At 47.2% G+C, this 21101-nt stretch overlaps 1 protein-coding gene across 1 annotated transcript; it reads right to left on the reverse strand.

Moving 5' to 3' along the window:
- Nucleotides 1–1506: 1506 nt before the first annotated feature.
- Nucleotides 1507–14743, reverse strand: TARM1 (T cell-interacting, activating receptor on myeloid cells 1). Its single transcript, XM_003916079.5, is given in 6 exon segments — nt 1507–2034; nt 2036–2172; nt 5881–6177; nt 6756–7046; nt 7548–7583; nt 14615–14743. Coding segments are annotated over 6 exon segments (819 nt in total). The 5' UTR covers nt 14649–14743; the 3' UTR covers nt 1507–2010.
- Between the last annotated feature and the right edge of the window lie 6358 nt (nt 14744–21101).

Raw genomic sequence — 21101 nt, forward strand, 5'->3', positions numbered from 1 at the left:
CTCTCTCTCTTTTTTTTTTTTTTTTTTTTTTGAGACAGAGTCTCGCTCTGTCGCCCAGGCTGGAGTGCAGTGGCGCGATCTCAGCTCACTGCAACCTCCACCTCCCAGGTTTACGCCATTCTTCTGCCTCAGCCTCCCGAGTAGCTACAGGCGCCTGCACCACGCCCGGCTAATTTTTTGTATTTTTAGTAGAGAGGGGGTTTCACCGTGTTAGCCAGGATGGTCTCAATCTCCTGACCTCATGATCTGCCCGCCTCTGCCTCCCAAAGTGCTGGGATTACAGGCGTGAGTCACCGCACGCAGCCAGTAGTGGCTTTTTTTCTTGTGTCACAATAATTGGGTCTTCAACAGGTGTTCAATGGGAAAGGAAGTATTAGCAATGTCGAGTTATGTGTTCCTATAATGGACAAGACAGTCTCACATGGTGAAGAACTATTGCACTTTAAACACGATTTGTGGTCAGGCGCAGTGGCGCATGCCTGTAATCCCAGCACTTTGGGAGGCTGAGGCAGGTGGATCACTTGAGGCCAGGAGGTCGAGACCAGCCTGGCCAATGCGGCGAAACTCCGTCTCTACTAAAAATACAAAAAAATGGCTGAATGGTGGCAGGTGCCTGTAGTTGCAGCTACTCAGGAGGCTGAGGCAGGAGAATCACTTGAACCCAGGAGGCGGAGGTTGCAATGAGCCGAGATCGTGCCACTGCACTCTGGCCTGGGCGACAGAGTGAGAGTCTGTCTCAAAACAAACAAACAAAAAATACCATTTGTGCCCATGTGGAGAAACGTGTGAAGTCCCCATGGCAGAGTCTGATGTTTAAAGAACCCCATATGGATTGAATGCACAGCAAGGGCGGATACAGATCACAAGGCTGCACTGGGTAATTGCAATTTGCTAAGAAGGTGGATCCTAAACAGAAAGGTCCATAAGCTAGATTGAGATAATCACGTTACAATTAGTGAAATTTCTTCCTTGGTACACAATTCATTACTTCGTTAGTAGGAAAGTTCCCAGAAGGTGGATCTTAAACAGAAAGGTCCATTAGCTACATTGTGATCATCATGTCACAATTAGTGAAATTTCTTCCTTGGTGCAAAATAAATTATTTAGTAGGAAAGGTCCCAGAAGGTGGATCTTAAAGAGAAAAGTCCATTAGTTACATTGTGATAATCACATCACAATTAGTGAAATTTCTTCCTTGGCACACAATAAATTACTTAGCAGGAGGGTTCCCCACTTGTAGGTTTATGGGGGTATAATTGACAAATCAAAATGGAATATATCAAAACATCACGTTGTACACAAATATAATTCCATTTTTATTTGTCGATTAGATCTCAATACATCTAGAGCAGAAGAGAATTCCCTATCTCTACAGCAGCCCATGAAAGTGAGAGGGGCTCCGTGTTTTAACTTGGATCTGTTATTGGAAAGGGGTCCCAGTCCAGACCCCAAGAGAGGGTTCTCGGATCTCAGACAAGAAAGAACTCAGGGCGAGTCCACGGAGTAAAGTGAAAGCAAGTTTATTAAGAAAGTCAAAGACGATGGCTGCTCCATAGGCAGAGCAGTCCAGAGGGCTGTCGGTCGGCTATTTTTGTGGTTATTTCTCGATCATATGCTAAGCAAGGGGTGGACTGTTCATGAGTTTTCCAGGAAAGGGGAGGGGATTTCCCTGGAACTGAGAGTTCCTCCCCCTATTAGCTTCTGGAAGTTGCCATGGCATCTGTAAGCCGCCTTGGTGGTGGTGGGAGTGTCTTTTAGCATGCAAATGCATTATAATTAGCAAATAATGTGCAGTGAGGACAACCAGAAGTCACTATTGTTGCCATCTTGGTTTTGGCAGGTTTTGGCTGGCTTCTTTATTGCATCTCTCTTTTTTTTTTAATCAGTGGGGTCTTTGTGATCTGTATGTTGTGACCTGTCTCATCCTGTGACTTAGAAAGTCTTAACCCCCTGGGAATGCAGTCCAGCAGGTTGCAGCCTCAGTTTACCCAGCCCCGGTTCAAGATGGAGTCACTCTGGTTTGAAGGTCTCTGACAGATCCACCTGGAGACACCTTTCTGCTGTGCCAGGCCTCCACCAGGAAAGCTCCCATGATAACCAAAATCATGGCAGCCAAACCCAGTCGTATGAAATTACCCAGGGTGTAGTTGCTTGACGTGGTACCTGGGGGAACTGAAAGAGAGAAGGGGCTCAGCACTGACCCTCAGAGGGTATCCCTCCTTCTCAAATGGCCCCGTCAAATCTGACTGTCATCACCCACTTAATGTTTTTGGTTTTGGGGTTTTTTTGAGACGGAGTTTTGCTCTTGTTGCCCAGGCTGGAGTGCAATGGTGCAATCTCGGCTCACCGCAACCTCTGCCTCCCGGGTTCAAGCAATTCTCCTGCTTCAGCCTCCCAAGTAGCTGGGATTACAGGCATGTGCCACCAAGCCCAGCTAATTTTATATTTTTAGTAGAGACAGGGTTTTGCCATGTTGGTCAGGCTGATCTCAAACTCCCAACCTCAGGTGATCCGCCCGCCTCAGCCTCCCAAAGTGCTGGGATTACAGGTGTGAGCCACCACACCCGGCCACCCACTTAATGTTTTCTAGCCAGTCGTCCACTGTACTTTAAAGTTTTAATTGAACTTTGTTTTTTCTTGAGATGGAGTTTTGCTCTTGTTGCCCAGACTAGACTACAGTGGCACAATCTCAGCTCACTGCAACCTCTGCCTCCCGGGTTCAAGCGATTCTCCTGCCTCAACCTCCCGAGTAGCTGGGATTACAGGCATGAGCCACCATGCCCGGCTAATTTCTGTATTTTTAGTAGAGAGGGGGGTTTCTCCATGTTGGTTGGGCTGGTCTTGAACTCCTGACCTCAGGTGATCTGCCCACCCTGGCCTCCCAAAGTGCATGAGCCACCATGCCCAGCCATAATTGAACTCTTTAAAATTTTAATCCCTGAAAACAAAAGATGGAATCTTTGTTGTTGTTTTTGAGACCAAGTCTCGCTCTGTTGCTCAGGCTGGAGTGCAGTGGCACAATCTTGGCTTACTGCAACCTCCACCTCCCGGGTTCAAGCAATTCTCCTGCCTCAGCCTCCTGAATAGCTGGGATTACAGGCACCTGTCACCACGCCCGGCTAATTTTGGTATTTTTAGTAGAGATGGGTTTTCTTCATGTTGGCCAAACTGATTTCGAACTCCTGGCCTTAAGTGATTCGCCGGCCTCGGCCTCCCAAAGTGCTGGGATGACAGGCATGAGCCACCGCACCTGGCCAAAACATGGAATCCTAATGAGTTGTAGTGGGAGTTCCTTTATCTTCCTTCCTTGACATTCACTCCACCTTAGCTCTCTTCCTTCGTTTATTTGCTCTTTATCCCATTTCCACCTTCCCACATTGCCTTTTCTCCTTCCCCATCCTTATATTAAGGAATAGTCTTGGGGGCAGCACATGAGACAGAAGGAGCTCCACAGAGCCCCGAATTCCGTGGCTGGATCAGCATCCTTGCAGCACACACTGCTGTGCAGGCAGAGCACTTGAGAAAGTTTGAGTTGAGGCCAGGCACAGTGGCTCACACCTGTAATCCCAGCACTGTGGGAGGCTGAAGTGGGAGGATTGCTTGAGGCCAGGAGTTCGAGAGCAGCCTGGGCAACATAGCAAAACCCCATGTCTACTAAAAATACAAAAAAAGTAGCCGGGTGTGGTGGCGGGTGCCTATAATCCCAGCTACTCCGGAGGCTGAGGCAGGAGAATCGCTTGACCTGGGCCTGGGGTTGGGGGGTGGAGGCTGCAGTGAGCCCAGATTGTGCCACTACACTCCAGCTCAGGTGATAGAGTGAGACTCCATCTCAAAGAAAAACAAACAAACAAAACCCTAGCCTGCAGATTTTCAGGGAGGCTGATTTGAGTAATAATAAAACTCTGATTGGCCAGGCGCGGTGGCTCACGCCTGTAATCTCAGCACTTTGGGAGGCCGAGGCGGGCAGATCACGAGGTCAGGAGTCGGAGACCAGTCTGGCCAATATGGTAAAACCCCATCTCTACTAAAAACATAAAAATTAGCTGGGCATGGTGGCGCGCATGTAGTCCCAGCTACTCGGGAGGCTGAGGCAGAAGAATCGCTTGAACCCGGGAGGCAGTGGTTTCAGTGAGCCGAGATCACGCCACTGCACTCCAGCCTGGGCGACAGAGTAAGACTCCATCTCAAAAAAAAGAAACAAAACAAAACTCTGGTCTCCCGCTTACCTGACTCAATGTGTGTTGAACTCCTTCTTGCAATTCCTCTGTCCTGATGAATGGGCTTCATCCAGGCAGCCAGCAAGAGGAACTCGTTACAACAGTTACAACAGATGAAAAATAATTTACAGAGTTGAGGAAGTGGAGTGCTAGCACCCAGTAAGGCAGAACTCTGGCAGGAAACAAGATACTTTCAGAAGAATTCTAGCAGTCAGTGTTAAAAGACATGGGTAGACCTCGCATCCATGGCACAGAAGCAGGAGGCTGTGCAAACACCATGTTCTGAGGATGAGATAATTTTTTAAATTTGAAACTGGGTCTCACTATGTTGCCCGGGATGGTCTCAAACTCCTGGGCTCAAGCAATCCTCCAGCCTCAGCCTTCCAAAGTGCTGGGATTACAGGCCTGAGCCACCACGCATGACTGAGAAAGAATTATTGAGAGTGAAATCATTAACACCAAGGAAAAAAAAAAACAAAAAACACGCCAGGCACAGTGGTTCACACCTGCAATCCCAGCACTTTGGGAGGCCAAGGTGAGCGAATCACCTGAGGCCAGGGGTTCGAGACCAGCCTGGTCAACGTGGTGAGAACCCCATCTCTACTAAAAATACAAAAATTAGCCGGGCACGGTAATCCCAGCTACTCAGGAGGCTGAGGCAGGAGAATTGCTTAACCTCGGGAGGCAGAGGTTGCAGTGAGCTGAGATCGCACCACTGCACTCCAGCCTGGGCAACAGAGCGAGACTCTGTCTCAAAAACAAAATGAAACAAAGCAAAAAACCAAAACGCTAAGAGATGCAAAGAATGGTAGAAGGAATCTGGTGCTGGTGGATTCATAATTTTCAAAAACAGCCTAGAAATTATCCAAGGATGTAGTACAACAAAAAGGCAAAGGAGGGCCGGGCACGGTGGCTCACGCCTGTAATCCCAGCACTTTGGGAGGCCGAGGTGGGTAGATCATGATGTCAGGAGTTCAAGACCAGCCTGGTCAACATGGCAAAACATTCATCTCTACTAAAAATAGAAAAATAACCCAGATGGGTGGTGCAGGCCTGTAATCCTAGCTACTCGGGAGGTTGAGGTAGGAGAATCACTTGAACCAGGAGGTGGAGGTGGCAGTGAGTCGAGACCGCACCATTGCGCTCCATCCTGACAACAGAGTGAGACGCCATTTCAAAAAAAAAAAAAAAAAAGGCAAAGGAGTAGAAATTGTAAAAGGGAAGTTTTTTTGTTTTTTGTTTTTTTTTTTTTTGGAGACAGAGCGTCACTCTATCACCCAGGTTGGAGTGCAATGGCGCGATCTTGGCTCACTGCAACCTTCGCCTCCCATGTTCAAGCAATTCTCCTGCCTCAGCCTCCCAAGGAGCTGGGCCTACAGGTTCATCCCGCCATACCTGGCTAATTTTTTACTTTTAGTAGAGACGGGGTTTCACCATGTTGGCCAGGCTGGTCTCGAATTCTCGACCTCAGGTGATCCGCCTGCCTCGGCCTCCCAAAGCACCGGGATTACAGGCGTGAGCCACCGCGCCCGGCCACAAAGGGAAGATTTTTTTTAAGAGCGATGATATTGCGAGTAATGAGGAAATAAGATTCACAGAAGAACAAAACAACCTCTGATTAAAAACAACACACACCGTTCTTCAAAATCATACACATCCTTACCTGTCACCAATATCTCAAGCCAATCACTGCGTTCTGAGGCCCAGAAGGGAGACTTTGTCTGGTAGTACACGCAGCTGTAGTTCCCAGCGTTGCCGGCTGTCACGTCCTCCAGGGTGAAGTCCGTCTCCTTCCCCGCTGGACTCCTCAGCTGGATGGCAGATGACGTCCCTGCCTTCAGTAGAGCAAACATGATAGGCAGAAACAGTTGGTTTGGCTGCCGGCACTGCAGAGTCACCCTTCCACCTGCGGTCACCGTACCCCTTTGGTGGGTTTGGAGGAAAGGTTTAGATAAATGTCCTGTAAGAGAAGTCAGGCTCTGAGGTCCTGGGGAGAAGTCTGGAATCCCCTACTCACCCCTGTTCTCCTGGCCAGAGGCTCTCATGGAGTGTGGGAAATCAGAGATTCCTGATCTCTTCCACCTTCCTCCACTTTCTACTCCGACCCCAGGACGGAGATTCTCCCTCCTGCAAGACCTGTATAAGGCCAGGCGTGGTGGCTCACACCTGTAATCCCAGCACTGAGGTCAGGAGTTTGAGACCAGCCTGGCCAACATGGTGAAACCCTGTCTCTACTAAAAATACAAAAATTAGCCGGGCATGGTGGCACACACCTGTAATCCCAGCTACTCAGGAGGCTGAGGCAGGAGAATCAGTTGAGCCCAGGAGGCGGAGGTTGCAGTGAGTCAAGATGGCACCACTGCACTCCGGCCTGGGTGACAGAGTATAAAACCAAGGTATGCAATTTCATTCCTGTCTCTCTCCCTCTCCCACCACCCCCAGCTACCCTGGAGGTGGGACTCCTTTTCTCCCTCTGTCCTCTGCTTCCTCCCTCATCCCCTGCCCCCCGCATGTCATCGGCAGGCACCCTATCCACACCTGTCACCAACAGCAGAAGGACGTCACTGCGCTGCGAAGGGATGTGGGGGGACGCTTTTCTGTGGTATTCGCAGGTGTACTCGCCAGCATTTCTGATTTTTAGATTCTTGAGGTGAAATTCGGCCGGGCCCTCTGTTGAATCAAGGGGCTTCGGAGACTCCAGAATAATTCCTCCCTTCCTGAGAACAAAGCTCATGCCTCTGGTAGGCGTCCAGCATCGCAGCGTCACATTGCTGTCGGCAGGGACCACCGAGCTGGGCCAGGCACTGAGGGACGGCTTGGGCAGTGACCCTGGAAGGAAGCAGAGCCCAGTGCTGGGCCTGACGCCCTTCCCTGCTCTCAGAAAGCCCTTTTTAAAATTTATTATTATTATTTGTTATTATTATTATTATTTCCTGCGCCCAACCAGGAAGCCTATTTTACGAAGGGAAACGGGCCAGGCGCGGTGGCTCACGCCTGTCATCCCAACACTTTGGGAGGCCGAGGCGGGAAGATCACGAGGTCGTAAGATTGAGACCATCCTGGCCAACATGGTGAAACTCCGTATCTACTACAAATACAAAAATTAGCCGGGCGTGGTGGCGGGCGCCTGTAGTCCCAGCTACTCGGGAGGTTGAGGCATGGTGTGAACCCAGGAGGCGGAGCTTGCTGTAAGCTGAGATCGCACCACCACACTCCAGCCTGGCGAAAGAGTGAGACTCCATCAAAAAAAAAAAAAAAAAAGAAGGGGAAGGGAACAGGAGGGAATTTGGGACAACGGGCCAAGGAGGGTGTGATTGAAGAAACACTCACCATCTCCCCTTGTGTCTCCTTGGCCCATGCACAGTCCTGAAAGACAATCCTCCGTGAGACAGAAGCCCCTGCCTAGAGCCACATCACCCCCTACCCTGGCCCCTGGAGACAGGTCCCAGAGTCTCCTGCTGAGTGCAGACCCTTGGAGGTCATGCGCTCAGGAGTTTTCATTCTCCCCACACTGGACTGTGGCTTCCGCTTGACTTCCAGCTCCCCCGTCGTTTCCCAGAGATTCTCCTTGACTGTCCTGTGCGGCTCTCACCTCCCCCTGTTCCAGGCCTTTCCTGGTTCCACATGATCCACATATCCTTCTATTCTCATCTTCTGTTTCAGTACGGCACTCATTCTTACCATTTCTTACTTACTTTCTTTTTTTTTCCCCCTGAGGTAGAGTCTCGCTCTGTCGTCCAGGCTGGAGTAGAGTGACGCAATCTCGGCTCACTGCAACCTCCGCCTCTCCGGTTCAAGTGATTCTCCTGCCTCAGCCTCCCAAACAGCTGGGATCACAGGCATGTGTCACCACGCCCGGCTGAGTTTTGTGTTATTATTAGAGACAGGGTTTCACCATGTTGGCCCAGACTGGTCTCAAACTCCTGACCTCAGGTGATCCGCCCACCTCAGCCTCCCAAAGTGCCGGGACTACAGGCATGAGCCTTGCACCTGGCCTCTTCTTTTTATTTTTTAATTTTTTATTTTATTATTGTGTTTTGAGACAGGGTCTCTCTCTGTTGCCCAGGTTGGAGTGCAGTGGCTCCATCATGGCTCACTGTAGCCTCCTGGGCTCAAGTGATCCTCCCACCTCAGCCTCCCGAGTAGCTGGAATCACAGGTGTGCACCACCACACCTGGCTGATTTTTTAGTCTTTTGCAGAGACAGAGTCTCCCTATGTTGCCCAGGCTCATGATCTCTTTTCATCCCTTCATGACTCCAAACAGGACAAAATTTATTGTTTGGTGTCCTGTAACAAGCTTCAAAACATCCAAATGGTCATTCCAGAGAGGAGAAAGCATACATTCATCCCTGTTCCACACACAGCTGCGTTTATTCTTCTTCCTTTTTAATTTTTTTTTTTTTTAATAGAGACAGGGCCAGGCTGGTTAAGAACTCTTGACCATGCCAGGCGCGGTGGCTCACGCCCGTAATCCCAGCACTTTGGGAGGCCCAGATGGGCGGGTCACCCTAGGTCAGGAGTTCGAGACCAGCCTGGCCAACATGGTGAAACACCATCTCTACTAAAAATACAAAACGTTAGCCAGGTGTGGTGGCACAAACCTGTGATCCCAGCTACTCGGGAGGCTGAGGCAGGAGAATCGCTTGAACCCAGGAGGCAGAGGCTGCAGTGAGCCGAGATTGTGCCACTGCACTCCAGCCTGAGTGACAGAGTAGGACTTCATCTCAAAAAAAAAAAAAAACAAAAAAACTCCTGACTTCAGGTGACCCACCCATCTCGGCCTCCCAAAGTTCTAGGATTATAGGCGTGAGCCAGGACACCCAGCCTGAACTCAGTTGTCCTTAATCTTGGCTATGCCCTGGGCTCCCCTGGAGAGCTGGTAAAAGTTCAGTTCACAGAACCAAGCACTGAAGCACTGAGTCAGAATGGCTTGCAACGGGGCTCCGGTGTCATTCCTTTTCAGAGCTCTAAGACGAGAATGTAGCCAAGGTGTAGGACCACTGCTCTGAGTGAGCCCGGGCAAACATTTCTCAAGGCTACAACACAGATATTCAAAGTCAACTGGCACTGGGCACGGTGGCTCATGCCTGTAATCCCAGCACTTTGGGAGGCTGAGGCTGGGGTGGATCACCTGAGGTCAGGAGTTTGAGAGCAGCCTGACCAACAAGGTGAAACCCCATCTCCACCAAAAATACAGAAATTAGCTGGGTGTGGTGGTGCACATCTGTAATCCCAGCTACTCAGGAGGCTGAGGCAGGAGAATCGCTTGAACCCTGGTGGCGGAGGTTGCAGTGAGCCGAGATCGCGCCATTGCACTCCAGCCTTGGTGACAGAGGTAGACTCTGTCTAAAAAAAAAAAAAAAATCAATTGTCTTAATAATCCAGCAATCCCACCACTGGGTGTACACCCAAAACAAAGGAAGTCAGTATATGGATAAGATCTCTGCACTCCCTGTGTATTGCAGCCCTGTTCACAACAGCCAGGATTTGGAAGCAGCCTAAGGGTCCATCAATAGAAGAATGGATGAAGAGAAAGTGGCACATATACACAATGGAGTACTATTCCGCCCTAAAAAAGAACGCACTTCTAGGCCAGGCGCAGTGGCTCACACCTGTAATCCCAGCACTTTGGGAGGCCCAGGCGAGCGGCTCCTAAGGTCAGAAGTTTGAGACCAGCCTGGCCAATATGGTGAAACCCCATCTCTACAAAAAATACAAAAAATTAGCCAGGCGTGGTGGAGCACACCTGTAATCCCCACTACCTGGGAGGCTGAGGTGAGAGGATTGCTTGAGCCCAGGAGGTGAAGGTTGCAGTGATCTATGATCACGTCACTGCACTCCAGCCTGGGCGACAGAACAAGACCCTGTCTCAACAAGAAAAGAAACCTGGGCGCAGTGGCTCACACCTGTAATCCCAGCACTTTGGGAGGCCGAGGCAGGTGGATCACGAGATCAGGAGCTCAAGACCAGCCTGGCCAACATGGTGAAACCCTGTCTCTACTAAAAATACGAAAATTAGCCAGGTGTGGTGATGGGCGCCTGTCGTTCCAGCTACTCGGGAGGCTAAAGCAGAGAATCACTTGAACCCGGGAGGCAGAGGTTGCAGTGAGCCAAGATCATGCCAGTGCACTCTAGCCTGGCAACAAAGCGAGACTCAGTCTCAGAAAGAAAAAAAAAGAAAGAAGAGAAAAAACATAATATCAAGCCTGTTTATGAACATTATCATAATAATGACATTGATCTAACTCAAAGAAAGTTAGTTAGGCCTGTGTCTCTGAGAGATTTCCTCTTTTTCCCCTGTATGAACAGTTTTATGTTTCAGTAGGAAGGAGGGGAAGTTACCAGGCGTTTGTGCTACTATTGCATCCACGAGCCAGTGCATAAACTGACATTTCAAGTTTTGCAAAAGGAAACTGTGAACACCCAAAAGGTTCAAACATAAGTGTCCATCCATGGAAGAATGGATAAACATAGTGTGCTCCATATATTCAATGAGATTTTTTTTTCTTTTCTTTTCTTTTTTTTTTTTTTTCTGAGACAGAGTTTCGCTCTTGTTGTCCAGGCTGGAGGGCAATGGCGCGATCTTGGCTCACTGCAACCTCCGCCTCGCGGGTTCAAGTGATTCTCCTGCCTCAGCCTCCTGAGTAGCTGGGATTACAGGCATGTGCCAACACAGCCAGCTAATTTTGTGGGTTTTTTGTATTTTTTGTTTTTGTTTTTTTTTGAGACGGAGTCTTGCTCTGTCGCCCAGGCTGGAGTGCAGTGGCGTGATCTCCACTCACTGCAAACTCCACCGCCTCCCGGGTTCACGCCATTCTCCTGCCTCAGCCTCCCTAGAAACTGGGACTACAGGCGCCCACCACCACACCTGGCTAATTTTTGTGGGTGTTTTTAGTAGAGACGGGGTTTCACCGTTTTTGCCAGGATGGTCTCGATCTCCTGACCTCGTGATCCGCCCGCCTTGGCCTCCCGAAGTGCTGGGATTACAGGTGTGAGCCACCGCACCCGGCCTAATTTTATATTTTTTAGTAGAGACAGGGTTTCACCATGTTGGTCAGGCTGGTCTCGAACTCCCCACCTCAGGTGATCAGCCCACCTCAGCCTCCCAAAGTGCTGGGATTACAGCTGTAAGCCACCGCACCCGGCCTTTTTTCTTTTTCTTTTCTTTCTTTCTTTTTATTTTTTGAGACAGGGTCTCACTCTGCTGCCCAGGCTGGAGTGCAATGATGTGATCCTAGTTCACTCCAGCCTCAACTCCCTGGGCTCAAGTGATCCTTCCACCTCAGCCTCCCAATTAGCTGGGACGACAGGTGCACACCACCATGCCCAGCTCATTTTTTTGTTTGTTTGTTTTTAATATTTATTTATTTAGAGATGGAGTTTCGCTCTTGTTGCCCAGGCTGGAGAGCAATGGCACGATCTCGGCTCACTGCAACCTCTGCCTCCCACATTCAAGCGATTCTCCTGCCTCAGCCTTCCGAGTAGCTGGGATTACAGGCACCCGCCTCCACGCCTGGCTAATTTTTGTATTTTTAGTAGAGATGGGGTTTCACCCTACAGACTGGTCTCAAACTCCTTACATCAGGTCATTGCAAAAAAGTGCTGGGATTACAGGCGTGAGTCACCGTGCCCAGTCTCATTTTTGTATTTTTTGTAGAGACAGGGTTTCGCCATGTTTCCCAGACTAGTCTCGAGCTCCTGGGCTCAGGCGATCTGCCTGCCTCAGTCTCTCAATGTGCTGGGATTACAGGTGTGAGACACTGTGCCCGGCTTACAATGGGATTTTAGCCATAAAAAAGAAAGGAAATCTGACATATCCTACAATATAGATGTAACTCAAGGATATTATGCTGAGTAAAATAAGCCAGGCACAAAAGAACAAGTATTATATGATTCCACTCATACATCCTAGAATAAGCAAATTCATAGAGATAAAAATTAGAATGGGCTGGACACGATGGCTCACGCCTGTAATCCCAGCACTTTGGGAGGCCGAGGCAGGCAGATCACAAGATCAGGAGTTTGAGACCAGCCTGGCCAACATGGTAAAACACTGTCTCTACTAAAAAAAAAAAAAAAAAAAAAAACTTAGCCTGGCGTGGTGGTGAGCGCTAGTGATCCCAGCTACTCGGGAGGCTGAGGTAGGAGAATTGCTTGAACCCAGGAGGCGGAGCTCGCAGTGAGCTGAGTTTAGGCCACTCTACTCCAGCCTGGGTGACAAACCAAGACTCCATCTCGGGGAAAAAAAAAAAAGAAAGAAAGAAATGAGAATGGAGGTAAACAGGGGCTGGGAGGACAGCAGCATTATTGGTTAGAGGGTACAGAGTTCATGTCAGGAATGGTGATTGTTAATTTTACTTATCAGCTAGACCGGGCCACAGGATGCCAGGATATCTGGTGAAACATTATTTCTGGTGTGTCTGTGAGGGTGATTTTAGAGAGATCAGCATTTGAATCTAATGCTGAGTCAGGCAGGTTGCCTTCCTAATGGAGGTGGGCATTCTGCTGAGGGCCAGGATGGGAGAAAAAGGTGGAAATGCCAGCATGGTGGCTCACGCCTGTAATCCCAGCACTTTGGGAGGCCAAGGCAGAAGGATTGCTTGAGGCCAGGATTTGGAGACCAGTCTGAGTAACATAATGAGATCCCATCTCTACAAAAAATTTAAAAATTGCACGGGGCACTGTAGCTCACGCCTGTAATCCCAGCACTTTGGGAGGCCGAGGCGGGCGGATCACCTGAGGTCGGAAGCCCGAGACCAGCCTGGCCAACATGATGGCCAGGTCTCTACTAAAAAGTACAAAAAATCAGCTGGGTGTGTGGCGGGCACCTGTAATCCCAGCTACCCAGGAGGCTGAGGCAGGAGAATCGCTTGAACCCGGGAGGTGGAGGCTGCAGTGAGCTGAGATCACGCCATTGCGCTCCAGTCTGGGTAGCAAGAGTGAAACTCCATATCATTTTGTTTGCTTACAAAAAAGTGCACACCTGTAGCCCTAGCTATTTAGGAGGCTGAGGTGGGACAACTGCTTGAGCCAGGAAGGTGGACGCTGCAGTGAGCCGAGATCATGCCACTGCACTCCCAGCCTGGGCGACAGAGCAAGATCCTGTCTCAAAAAAAAAAAAAAAAATGTTTTTTTAAAGATAGAAGAAGGTTGAATTGTCTATCTCTGCCTAATTGTCTGAGCTGACATATTGGTCTTCTGCCCTTGAACTGGAATTTATAACCACTGGCTTTCCTAGGTCTCCTGCTTACAGACAGCAGAGTCTGGTTTTTCAACCTCTGTAACTGTGTGAGCCAATTCCTTAGAACAAATCTCATTTCAGATCTAGATCTATATCTGCATTTATATATCTGTATCTATCACATATGTATACAGAGATGCATGTTGTATTGGTTCTGTCTCTCTGGAGAATTGTAACTAATAGTGGGTGAAGAAAAATGTTTTGGTGGGGCATGGGGGACCTGTAATCAACACTGAAGAGAGAACAAAACAGATGGATCCACTCGCCAGGAGTTCGATCGCCGACAAGATCGCTCGAACATAAATGCTTATAATAGGGACAAGGATGCAAAGACAGAGGTAAACTTCAGTGAGGCAGATCCATTGCTCGATTGGCTCGGTGGATCTTTTGAAAGAAAGAAAGAAAGAAAGAAAGGAAAGAAAGAAAGAAAAAAAAGAAAAAGGTTTTAGTGTAGATAGTGGTGATGGTTACACAACAACCTCAATTTACGTTATAGTTATCTATTTGGCACTAAATTTTTATTTATGGTGTTAAGGTTTCTGGGCCAGGCACAGTGGCTCACGCCTGTAATCCCAGTACTTTGGGAGGCTGAGGCTGGCAGATCACCTGAGGTCTGGAGTTCGAGACCAGACTGGCCAACATGGTGAAACCCCATCTCTACTAAAAATACAAAAATTAACCAGACATGGTGGCACACCCCTTTAATCCAGTTACTCAGGAGGCTGAAGCAGGAGAATCTCTTGAACCCGGGAGGCGGGGGTTGCAGTGAGTCGAGATCACGCCATTGCACTCCAGCCTGGGCAAGAAGAGTGAAACCCTGCCTCAAAAAAAAAAAAAAAAAAAAAAGATAAGGTTTCTATTCTGAATACTTTTACTTACACACAAAAAGTCAGAGTTTATCCTGAGAAAAGGGGTAAGCCAATGAAGCCAGGTGGTGGAGGCATTCAGCAAAACTCACGAAGTTGAAACCAGAGGAGTTGAAGCTTGCAGAGCACTTGTTTCCAGGGAATGTCTGCAGTGCACTCAGCAGGACGTCTCACTCCTCCCGTGTTCTCAGTAAGCCAAAGCTGATGTTATTTTTTCCATCCCCAGCCCAACTATCCCACCAGTTCCGTGATATTCTGCAGTCCCAGTGGACAGCCCTGTGAGACTTACTGAAACAGAGGAGGGAAAGCAGCTTAGAGATCATGATGGCTTCTCAGCCCTCCCAGGGTCCGTCTTGGGTTCTGCAGTCCACAGATGGGAGAAGAGCTGGAGTCGTCGCTGCCTCTCTCCCACCCCGGAGTGGAAGCAGTAACAGCCTTGTCCTAGCCTTTCAGTTCCCCTCCCATATCCACATTCAGGAAACGTGTTGACGTTGCTGATTGCAACATGCTCCTTACACACACCAGTGTTTGAGCACTTGGCTCACAGGAAATGCTCCTCTGTCTCAGGTAGATTTCAGGCATCAAATAGGTAACCCTGAAAATGCTTCAGACTTGGCCCTGAAGGGTTCGTATTGAAGAGATGAAAGCACTCCGCTCTTTTTTTTTTTTTTTTTTTTTGAGATGGAGTCTGGTCCTGTCACCTGGACTGGAGTCCAGTGGTGCAATCTCGGCTCATTGCAACCTCAGCCTCCTGGGTTCAAGTGATTCTCCTGCCTCAGCCTCCCAAGGAGCTGGGATTACAGGTGCATGCCACCACACCTGGCTGTTTGTATTTTTAGTTAAGATGAGGTTTCACCAAGTTGGTCGGGCTGGTCTCGAACTCCTGGCCTCAAGTGATCCACCTGCCTCGGCCTCCCCAACTGCTGGGATTACAGGTGTGAGCCACCGCGCCAGGCCTTCATCACCACTTTTTTTTTTTTTTTTTTTTTGAGATGGAGTTCTACTCTTTCGCCCAGGCTGGAGTGAAGTGGCGTAAGCTCAGCTCACTGCAACCTCCACCCCCCAGGTTCAAGTAATTCTCCTGCCTCAGCCTCCCGAGTAGCTGGGATTACAGGTGCCCTCCAACATGCCCAGTTAATTTTTGTATTTTTTAGTAGAGACGAGGTTTCACCATGTTGGCCAGGGTAGTCTCGAACTCCTGACCTCAAGTGATCCACCCACCTCAGCCTCCCAAAGTGTTGCGATTACAGGCGTGAGCCACTGTGCCCAGCCAGTCATGAGTTCATTTTTTTAAGTTCAGAATATTTCAGTATATATATATCTTTATCAAATAAGAACCATTTTAAAAATAATATAAACACCATAGCACTGTCACATCAGGAAAGTTAAGAGTACTTCCTTGATACTAGCTAATACCCATTCAGTATTCAAATTTCCCTGATTGTCTCAAAAATGTCATTTCTATCAGGCTTTTAAAAAATAAAGCAGAATCCAATTAAAGTCTGCAGATTGAATTTGATAATTATGTTAATTTAGCCTGGCGCAGTGGCTCATGCCTGTAATCCCAACACTTTGGGAGACCAAAGCAGGTAGATCACCTAAGGTCAGGAGTTCGAGACCAGCCTGGCCAACATGGTGAAACCTCGTCTCTACTAAAAATACAAAAATTAGCTGGGCATGGTGGTGCACACCTGTAATCCCAGCTAGTCATGAGGCTGAGGCAGAAGAACTGCTTGAACCTGGGAGGCGAAGGTTGCAGTGGGCTGAGATCGCACCATTGCACCCCAGCCTGGGCAACAGAGAGAGACTCCGTCTCAAAAAAAAAAAAAAAAAAAAAAAAGATATGTTAATTTAAATCAGACAAAATTTTTGATTTGTTTGTTAAAATAAGAAATCAAGCAAGTTGGTTTTTAACCATGTTTTTTTCATCATGCATTTGGAAGAAGAGCAAAATGACCCCAAGGCTTGTTTTGGTTTTCGGATTTTTTGTCTTGATAGCACCTACTCTTCTTACTGTTTTGGAACATAGAAAAGCCAACAAGGCAACAAATTATAAGGAATAAAACCAACTATAATTACAGGTGTTTCTTTGAAAGTTATTTTCACAAGATGTGGCAATGATTTTTAAAGGCTTGGGACTCTTACAAGACCCTTTTGTTCAAATAACAGTTTTGTGTATGAATTTATTTCAACAGAGAACAATTTAGTAACAGTTATGAATATTCATTTAATTCTCCATATTGTACCAGAAAACAAGATTGATATCCTTGGGAATCTTCTCAATTCAACACTTTATCAAATCAGATTCCTTAAATTAGTGTTGTGACTCAGAAAAAAATCTTTCTCCTTATGCAGTATCAGGAAAAAGAGGATATCTCCTATATCTCTTCTTAACATCTCTTTTGCTAACAATGAAGATGCATATTTTAAAACTAGGCTCTGGAATTTTATCAGTCAACAGGAAAAATCTGGTAAAGTTCTATTTCACCTAGAAATGAAGAAAGGAGACCCTGATTCAAAAAACAAAAAAAGAAAGAATAATGAATAGCTTAGGGCCAGGTAAAGTGGATCATACCTGTAATCCTAACATTTTGGGAGGTGAGGTAGGTGGATGGCTTGATCCCAGGAGTTCAACACTAGCCTGGGCAACATGGCCTAACCCCATCTCTACAAAAAATACAAAAATTAGCCAGGCATGGTGGTGCAAACCTGTAATCCCAGCTACTCAGGAGGCTGAGGTGGGAGAATCGCTTGAACCTGGGATGTGGAGGTTGCAGTGAGCCGAGATTGCACCGTTGCACTCCAGCCTGGGCAACAAGAGTGAAACTCCATCTCAAAAAATAATAAATAAATAAATAAATAGTCATTCACTTTGTTAGGTGTTTATCACACCTAACCTTAAGAATATCTTACTAGACCATCCTGGCTAACACGGTGAAACCCTGCCTCTACTAAAAAACACACACAAAAAAACTAGCCAGGTGAGGTGGTCGGCGCCTGTAGTCCCAGCTACTCGGGAGGCTGAGGCAGGAGAATGGTGTAAACCCGGGAGGCGGAGCTTGCAGTGAGCTGAGATCCGGCCACTGCACTTCAGCCTGGGTGGCAGAGCAAGACTCCGTCTCAAAAAAAAAAAAAAAAAGAATATCTTACTAAAATAAAAAGTCTTGTAGATGAAATCATATTATATCTGAGGTTTACTCTAAAATAATCCAGGAGAAAATTTAAAATAGACTTGGGGGAGGGGACTTACCTGTAGTTATCTGCACATAATCTACATGATTACCTCAAAGCCATCCTTTTGCTCTTGAGAATTCTGATTTTTAGCTGGGCCCATTGCTACCCAGGTAAAAAAGCTACTTTCTTCAATGTCACTTACAGATAGATGTAGCTGTAAGTCTTCATCTAGGACAATGATATATAAGCATAAATATTGTAGACAGCTTCCAAAAGGTTCTTTAATGAAGTACACTTTCCTTCCTTCACTTAACTGCCTAAAATGCGGATGTGATGACTGATACTCTAGCATGATCTTGGACCATGAAGATGAGGTTCAAGATGGTGGAGGGTGAGCCACAAGTAACTTAGGTCCGTAATGCTTTTTAGAGTCATCGTGCCAGCCCTGGACCACTAGATTTATTCTACATAGGGGAGAAATCAATTGGTATTGGTTTTAAGTCATCATTATTTAATTCTCTCTTGGGTATAGATTATCAATTACTGTGTAACAAACCACCCCAAAACTGAGTGACTTAGGGTAACAATCTTTTTTTTTTTTTTTTTAAATCATTCCTGATCTGGTGAGATGACTGCAGGGCTCAGTTGAGCGGTTCTTCGGCTCAATGTGATATCTTCCTGGGCTTCAGTCATCAGTGGGGCTCAACTGAGCTGGAATCTCCAAGATGGCTGGCTGTTGATGCTGGATGTTGGTTGAGAGCTCAACTAGGACTGTTGAATGATGTACCTGCACATGGCCTCTCCATTTGATTCAGACTTCTTGGAGGGTAGCATCTGGGTTTCAAGAGGGGATGTCACAAGAGAGCTTTCTAAAATAGAGAAGGCGGCCGGGCATGGTGGCTCATGCCTGTAATCCCAGCACTTTGGGAGGCCAGGTGGATCTCCGCATGAGGTCAGGGTCCAGCATCAGCCTGGCCAACATGAAACATCATCTCTACAAAAATTGCCAGGCGGAACCCTGTCTCTACTAAAATTAAAAATAAAAATTAGCTGGGCATGTTGGTGCACACCTGTAATCCCAGCTACTCGGGAGGCCGAGGCAGGAGTATTGCTTAAACCTGGGAGGCAGAGGTTGCAGTAAGCCGAGATAACACCACTGCACTCCAGCCTGGGCAACAGAAAGAGACTCTGTCTGAAAAAAAAAAAAAAAGAGAGAGAGAGAAGGCAAAAGTTGTTTGTCCCTTTAAAGACTAAGCCTGGAACTGACACAGTGTCTCTTCTTCTACAGTCTTAAGGAAAGGCCAGATTCAAGGGGAGGGAAAATAAACTCTACCTCTCTATAGGGACAGTGACAAAGAATTGGGGGCCATCTTTAGTCTGCCATGTGTTACGGTCAATGGAAATAGATATATGTATATTTACTGAGTGCCTGAGTCCACCCCCAGAGATTTAAAATTTTTTTTTTTTTTAGATGGAGTTTTGCTCTTGTTGCCCAGGTTGGAGTGCAATGGCATAATCTCAGCTCACCACAACATCCACCTCCCAGGCTCAAGCGATTTTCCTGCCTCAGCCTCCCGAGTAGCTGGGATTACAGGCGTGTGCCACCGCACCCGGCTAATGTTGTATTTTTTAGTAGAGATGGGGTTTCTCCATGTTGGTCAGGCTGGTCTTGAACTCCTGACCTCAGGTGATCCGCCTGTGTTGGCCTCCCAAAGTGCTGGGATTACAGGTGTGAGCCACCGTGCCCGGCTGATTTTAATTTTTATAATGGGTACAGGATGAGGCCTAGGTGTCTCATTCTGTGTTTTAAATGTTCCTGGGAGATTCTTATGTGCCGTCAAATTTGAGAACCACTCGGTTGGAACACATAACCTCCTTCCCATCTCAGGCCCTGAAACAATGCTATTTCCTGTATCTGGAGTTTTTCCCCCATTTTTGCTTGGCTAACTTGGACTCTTCCCTCAGAAACCAGCTTCAGAATCCTTTCTTTAGCAAAGACTTCCCTGCATGTTCTTTAAGAGCACTTATCTCAGCTACAACAAAATCATCAGTTGTGTAATTGTGTCTTTTTAACGTCTTTTCCCCCTTTCTTCATAATAGTCAAAGTAAAGGATGGCTCTTATCTCAGTCAGAACTATTAATAGATATTGTAATGGAAATGAAACAAGACCTTCAGACTCATTCTTAAAGTAAGAAGTCTAGCAGAGTCTTGGGCTTTAAATTTTTTTTTTCCGATCATAAATGTGGGATAAAGATAATTTAACCTGCTGCTAAGGTTTAAATATTTGTTCCCTTGAAAACTCATGTTGAACCAGCCTGGGCAACATCAGGAGACCTGTCTCTACAAATAATTTAAAAATTAGCCAGGTGAGGTGGCACATGCCTGTGATCCCAGCTACTCAGGAGGCTGAAGTGGGAGGATCACCTGAGCCCAGAAAGCTGACGATGCAGTGAGCCGTGACTGCACCACTGAACTCCAGCCTGTGCAACACAGTGAGACCCTGTCTCAAAAAATAAATAGATAAATAAGCTGAGTGCGGTGGCTCACACCTGTAATCTCAGCACTTTGGGAGGCCAAGGTGGGCAGATCACATGAGGTCAGGAGTTTGAGACCAACCGGCCAACATGATGGAACCCCGTCTCTACTAAAACTACAAAAATTACCTGGGCATGGTGGCACGTGCCTGTAATACGAACTACTCAGGAGGCTGAGGCAGGAAAATCACTTGAACCTGGGAGGTGGAGGTTACAGTGAGCTGAGATCATGCCACTGCTCTCCAGCCTGGGTGACATAGCAAGACGTTGTCTCAAAAAATACATAAATAAATGAACTTATGGTGAAATTGAATCCCCAATGTGGCAGTATTGAGAGGTGGGGACTTTAAGAGGTGATTGGGTCATGAGGACTCTTTTCTCATGAATGAACTAATCCATTCATGGATTAATGGATTAGTGAGTTAATGGATTAATGGGTTACCCTGGGAGTGAGACTGGTGGCTTTATCAGAAGAGGAAGAGAGACTTGAGTAGCACGCTCAGCTCCTTTGCCCTGTGATGCCCTGTGCCACCTCGGGACCCTCCAGAGAGTCCCGAGTCTTCTTGCCCCAACAGCAAGAAGGCCCTCACCAGATGCAGCCCCTCCAGCTTGGACTTCCCAACCTCCACAACTACAGGAAATAAATTCCTTTTCTTTACAACGTTTCAAGTATTCTGTTCTAAGCAACGGAATACGGACTAAGACACACACACCAATGCACAGCTTCTCATTTAACAGAATCGGTTTTACAAGCATTTATTCTGCTTGGAAATTCAGATGTCAGTCATAAGATTGTTACTAGGGCAACAAAATATTAAGTAAGACCACCAAATGGCACCAAGGTTTCTCCTTCATAATAATGATTGCAATACTGGCAATAATTTCTAATGTCTTCGGACTCCTACAAGGTTATTTTGTGCAAATTACACTTCAAAGGACAGATTTATGCAACCAGAGAATGGAACACTGGCTGCTGTAATAAATATCCATAGATCTCCATACTACACAAGACTATAAAACAGATTTAGAGCCTTTTGAATATTCTCAGTTTATTACCTTATCAAACC

This window comes from Papio anubis, chromosome 20, assembly GCF_008728515.1.
Source record: "Papio anubis isolate 15944 chromosome 20, Panubis1.0, whole genome shotgun sequence".
Lineage (NCBI taxonomy): Eukaryota > Metazoa > Chordata > Mammalia > Primates > Cercopithecidae > Papio > Papio anubis.